General features: G+C 47.6%; 1 protein-coding gene across 2 annotated transcripts in view; it reads right to left on the bottom strand.

Moving 5' to 3' along the window:
• Nucleotides 1-2939: 2939 nt before the first annotated feature.
• Adra1b (adrenoceptor alpha 1B) overlaps nt 2940-6157 on the bottom strand; it is a 118975-nt gene continuing 115757 nt past the window's right edge. For both annotated transcript variants that reach the window (XM_034504272.2, XM_076937020.1), the window contains one exon: nt 2940-4087. In XM_034504272.2, coding sequence (XP_034360163.1) covers nt 3489-4087 — 599 coding nt within the window. In that variant the 3' untranslated portion in view covers nt 2940-3488. The remainder of the gene's footprint in view (nt 4088-6157) is intronic.

Raw genomic sequence — 6157 nt, 5'->3', positions numbered from 1 at the left:
CCTGAGCCTTAGGTATAGGGCTTGCATCGTAGGTGTGGATTAAGACTGGTGTCCTGCTTCCTATATAGGTGTGTGTACACCTCTTCAGCCCATCTGCAGTGCTTTATTAACTTAAAAACAAAAGATTATCTTGAGAAAGGGTCTTATGTAGCCCAGGGTTGCAGAGGCTGGCCTTGAACTCCTGATCCTCCCGCCTCACCTCCCAAATGCTTAGGGAGATTACAGGTATGCTGTACTAGTCCAGCTTTTATTGATCTTTTAAAATCTTATTTTTACTTTTATTTTGGCCTGATCTCTTTAGTAATCTTTCTTTGGGTTTTGGGAAACCATATTCTTTTTGATTTGTCTTCGGACAGGCTCATGCTCGCAGCTCAGGCTGGCTTGAAACTGTCTAGCCTCAAGCTAGCCTCACCCTCCTAGGTTGCAGAAAGAAGGCACCAGTTCTGACCCACAGCATTCTATAACTCTGTGATGAGCATGCGCCTTTCTTTTTAAAGATGAATTCTGGCAAGGCATGGTGGTACGTTACCTATATGGTGAACACTTGGGAAGTTGAGGCAGGAGGCTGCTCCTGAACGTATAACAAGACTTATATCAAGAAAGAAGCAAACCTAAAGAATCCCTGGAAAGAAGTGAATCCTGTGGTTCAAGGCTCTGAAATCTATGAACAACTTGAAGCTCTTTTGGTCTATATATTCAGATTTTCTAAATTTCATGTATCCATGTAGACATCTGAATAATGAACACCTCCACCACAGCTGCTATTTACTGACTGTCCATCAGTGTCTGGCATGGCAGTCTTCTACATTACGCCATGCCTTTTATCTTTTCAGTGTGAAAAGTACACACTATAATTCATTATCCACTTTTCATAGTAGAAGAAATTGAGGTTAGACTTGTGTGACGTAAGTTGCTAAACGTGACAAGCTGCTGAGTGGCAGAAGTGGGCTTTGATCCTGGGTCTGGAGGGAGATCCATCCATCCAGCTTGTCAAGCCACTTGCTTCTTTACTTGGGTTGACAGATTTACTCCGCTCCATGTCTGAGCAGTGACAGATGATCCAACAGCACCAGGATGGCTGGAGAGTGCAGTGTGGCCCTTCTCTGTGCTAGGCTGGAGTTCACATCAGATAGACCTGCCTAGCTCCAGAGCTTCTGGTCAACCCTGCCCTCCCTGGGCCTGGACACAGTGAGGGACAAGGAGAGGTCAGCATCATGCTGGCTTGGGCTTGAGGTTGATCTGGAGCCCGATCCTCTCTGTGTGTGTGTGTGTGTGGGGGAGACAGGGTGCTAGCTACTACTTGGCCAGTGCTCATTCTGGAAGGAGGCAGGCAGCTGCTACCACTCCTCAGCAGCTCCTCCCTTCCACATCCCCCCAGCCCTGGGTGACCCCCAGATACCAGAAACTGATGAACTAACTATATCCAAGCAGCACAGGAAATGCCTTTGGTGCCTGTGGTTTCAGATTTCCAAGATCAGAATTATAAGTCGAATCTGTCCAGACATTTGCATGCCAGTGTTTACACCCGGGAACAACCTCAGCAAACCTTGCTACTTCTTGGTGGGATGCAGGATTATGTCTATTTGTGTGGTGAGGAACGAGGTCAGAGGCAGCAAGATAAAGTGCCTGGGGCTGTGCAGAGCTAGGGCTTGACCCAGACCCTGCTGCTCCAAATTGCTTTAGCTCTACTAGACCTGTGAGGTCCCAGAGTGGCTGGGACAGGCCTGGGGAAGGAACGGAAGGGAGGGACAAGTGAGACAGCCAGCCTTTGTCCTCTCTATGTGTTCTTACTCTCTTATATCAGGATTCTGTATAAGAATAATTTGAAACAAGGTTTGCATTGCCAAAAAAGTGTTTTTGGAGGACCCAAGTTATTTCTTCTTCTCTGGGAATAAGGTCTAAGCATCCCCTGCCACTCCCCCCATTAGATTCCCTATTCCATGTAGGAAAAAGAAGAGGCATTTGGGAGAATGTCATCAGTTGCAGCATGGAAACACACAGCCCTGGAGACACAAGTGAAAGAAGTGTGTAAGTTTAATGACACTTTGCCAAGTTCATCTAAAATCATCTAAAAAAAAAAAAAACCCCATTGCTATTACATTTGTGTGTGTGTGTGTGTGTGTGTGTGTGTGTTTACATAAGCCATGTGACATAATGCATGGGAGGATAACTTGCCAGGATTGAGCCTTTGCTTTACCTTGTGTGTCCCAGAGATTGAACTCAGGTCCCCAGGCTTGGCAGTGAACACCTTTACCTGTTCAGTGGTCTTGCTGGCCCTTGCCAAATTCTTTACCTCAGTCATTTATCTATAAATACCAGGACCTGGCTGAGATCATTCTGGTTCAGCTTATGATACCCGTGTACCTTGGATGTTGTGATTAATTCAGGAGACCCTAGATAAGGGATCTTAAATTGTCTGCAAATGATGGTGTGTGTGTGTGTGTGTGTGTGTGTGTGTACCGTTTTGGGATGGCCTTATCTATAGTTTTGGTGGTATTGACTCCTGCAAGTTGTCCTTTGGCTTCCACATCAGCTGTGACACCTACTCACCTCTTCAGAAATATGTAAAATGGGCTGGAGAGACCGCTCAGCGGTTAAGAGCACTGACTGCTTTTCCAGAGGTCTTGAGTTCAGTTCCCAGCAACTACATGGAGGCTCACAATCATCTGGAATGGGATCTGATGCCCTCTTCTGGTGTGACTGAAAACAGCTTACAGTGTACTGTACTCATATAAATTAAAAAAAAATCTTAAAAATTGTTTTAAAAAAGACATAAAATAATAAATATAATTGTAATAACAAATACGATAATAGTAACAATGCCACTAATAATAAAAGTCTAACCCCTCTTGTCTGCCCCAAAAGAAAAGTCCTAGGGTTTGGTCAGGCTTGAAGGAAGAGGAAACGCAAGGCTCTCCTTCACAAATCACTCAAAGTCGCACAGGAGAAATGATCTTTAATATCTGACGTGTTTTCCGACCCTATCAAAGTGTCAGCATTGACTAGAGGACAGGGAGGGGCTTGAGAGGTACAAAGTCAAGAGACAAACAACACACCTGAACATCACCAGGGGGCACACTCGCTCTGCCCCTGGCACGAGCGTGCGGGCAGGCCTCACACACGCACCCATGCAGCCCACACGTACACCGAACAGACACACGCACGTGTACCCACAGATAAATACGTATAGAGGAACTCATTTTATGTATATACAGAGAGAGAAGAGAGAGAGACTTAAGTCCCGGTCTGCGTCGGGGGTGGGGGGCCCCAGGCTCTCAGCATGCTCAGCCCAGCTCTTCGCTGTACCTGGCACCCATGCCCCTGCCAGAAAAGCAGCTGCCCCTCTCCCCGCCCCCCTCCCCCCTTGACCCCTTGCGACCCTGTGTCTTCCCAGGGCTGACACTCCCCCCACACGCCCTCCCGCCCCCCACGATGGTGTTCTCCCACCCTGATGTGTGTGTGTTGGGAGGGGGGGATGGAAAGGGACCCTAAAAGTGCCCGGGCGCCAGGGGCATGTTGCTCTTGAAGCCCGGCTGCCCGTTGGCCAGGTCGGTCGTGGCGTCGCAGCCCCCGTTGCTGGCTTCGCCTTCGGTGCCTGGGCTCTCAGGCTCGCCCAGGAGCTTGAAGGTGAAGAGTGGCCCGGAGTCGAGGCGACCGCGGCGGGCAGGAGGCTCTGGCAGGCTGAGCAGCGCCCCGGGTTTCCACTCCGGGAAGGCGCACAGCTCCACCGGTGGCTGCGTTCCTCGACCCAGGTAGCCCGGGCTGGGTGACGCCGAGGGCAGGGTCCGCTGGCTGCCGCTCATGCAGCTGCCGCTGTCATCCAGAGAGTCCTTCCGCGACTGTGATCTCTCCAGCGAGCCGCCACGGGTCCACGGCCGGTAGGTGTAAGCGCAGCCGCCTAGACGGCGACGGCGGCGGCGGCGGCGGCCACCGCGGCACTGGCACCCAAGGATACGCATGAAGGCGCGCTTGAACTCCTTGCTGGAGCACGGGTAGATGATGGGGTTGAGGCAGCTGTTGAAGTAGCCCAGCCAGAACACCACCTTGAACACGGCGTCCGGGGGTTTTAGGGTGGAGAACAGGGAGCCTGCAGGTGTGCAGACAGAAAGACAGACAGCAGTTGGTTAGTACACGCTCTACTCAGTGGCTCTCCTACGCTGTGCTCAATGGTAGCTTTCCCACCCTCCAGCCTCATCCCAGGTGATTTTCTATCCTGGATGGCTAGCATTTCTCATTTTGAAATGAATGAATTACTCTGGGGCCGGGACAGATGGCTCATAGGTTACAAGGCCTTGCAGCTTTATCACAAAGACCAGAGTTTGGATCTCAGCACTCCCATGGAGAAATTCCCAATTGTCTGTATCTATATCTCTAACGGAGCTGACATCCTCTTCCGGCTTCTGTGAGCACCACGAAGACACACATGCATATGGACTCACACAGATACACGAATAGACCACACATTAAAAAAGACGAACCAAGCATGTTCACTTTTAATCCTAGCATTTGGGAGACAGAAGTATGTGGATCTCTGTGAGTTCAAGGCCAGCCTGGTTCCATAGTGAGTTTCAAGTTTAGAAATAAATAAATAAATAAACAAACCAACAAATAAAAATAAAGGAAAGAAAAATGAATGAATTCCAACTCAGTAACTTCCCTCTGTATATGAAATCTCTCCTGATTTAGGTAAATTGCTGCCACAGTCCTGACTGTTAGATTTCACAGGTCAGCACTTACTCCTTCAACCCATGAGATCTGAGCAGTCGCTGGTAACAGCACAACTCTTTGGTCTAGGTTGCCTGTGTGAGGTGCTGTACCTTTGTATCTTGTCTTTCAGAAGCTTGGGAAATTGGGACCGATTTGTTCCCATGGCAAATAGGAGCCGTGTTAAAGGCCAAAAAATGCATAATGGGCCCTTTAACAATAGACGAAAACAACTTAAAAGACTTGAAGAGAGTCTTGGAATGAAGAAAAATGACTTAGTTCTTCACAAGGACGATTCACAAGGCAAGGATAGGAGAAGTTATTTATATTCTCTCAAGCAGCTAAAAGGTTCTTCAGAATATAAGAAACACTCTAACAAGACAAAGGAGGTGAGCATATATCTTTATAGTAGAGCCCTTGTGTACGAGGCCTTGGGTTCAATTCACTAAGCCAAGCAACGTGGAGAAAAGAGACCACAGATCCTAGTTTGACCTCTGACCCCCCACATCTGCAACACCTCAAATAAATTAAAAAAAAAAAACCATCAAGTTAAATTAAAATATCTATATGGTAGCTCATGCCTTTAATTCAGGGGGCTGAAGCAGGAGGATTGCTAGAAATCTGAGGTCATCCTGGAATACATATTTCCCTGCCAGCTTGAGTTTCAGAGTCAGGTGCAAAATGAGAGTCTGTTTAAAAGCAAGCAAATAAACAACCCCCTGGCCCACCAAAATAAATAACAACAACAACAAAATCTCCCAATCAACCAGGTAATCAGTCAAAAAAAGCAAAACATCTCCCTATCTCAAAACCAAAACAAAAATAAGAAATCAAGAAGAACATGGAATTCTCAGTAGCAGTATACTGGGGGGGGGGGGGGGGGGACTTGGATAAAGAAAATAGATAATTCATGTGAGTGAAGACAAGATGCTCGAAGTACCAGGCAGTCAAATGCACTGAAGTAGAAGCCATAAAGAGACAAACCATGGCCTTTAAGATGATGGAAAACATTAGAAAGCTGCCAAATAAGGCTGTGGGGGCATGAGGCGGCCCTGACTTTGGCTGCTAAGGGCATAGGCTGTCTAGACATTTAGGAGAAGATACCAGCACTACTTGGTTCAACTACATGTGCACACAATTGAGCTGGGCAATTTTGTTCCAGGCCAAACCACTCAAAGAGTTCCACATAGGACCATAAGGTGGCATACAGGAGGATGCTTTTATAGTGTTGTTTGTGGTCACAGAGAATAGGAGAAAGCCTGGGGAAAAGGCGAAAGGAGGCATATGCAAACCTGGATAGCAGGTAGCAATTATGTCATAGGATAACATACCTTATGGCAATATGGAAAGAGTCTAGGGACACCATCCACCACGCCCCCCACCCCCCCACCCCAGCATGGGAAAACATGTAAAACAGAGTGAGATTTAAGAATGATTTCTTTTAAGTTAATTC

The sequence above is a fragment of the Arvicanthis niloticus genome, chromosome 6, assembly GCF_011762505.2.
Source record: "Arvicanthis niloticus isolate mArvNil1 chromosome 6, mArvNil1.pat.X, whole genome shotgun sequence".
NCBI classification, from domain to species: Eukaryota; Metazoa; Chordata; class Mammalia; order Rodentia; family Muridae; genus Arvicanthis; species Arvicanthis niloticus.
Note: the sequence above shows the minus strand (reverse complement) of the source record. Positions and strands in the feature narration are given on the sequence as shown.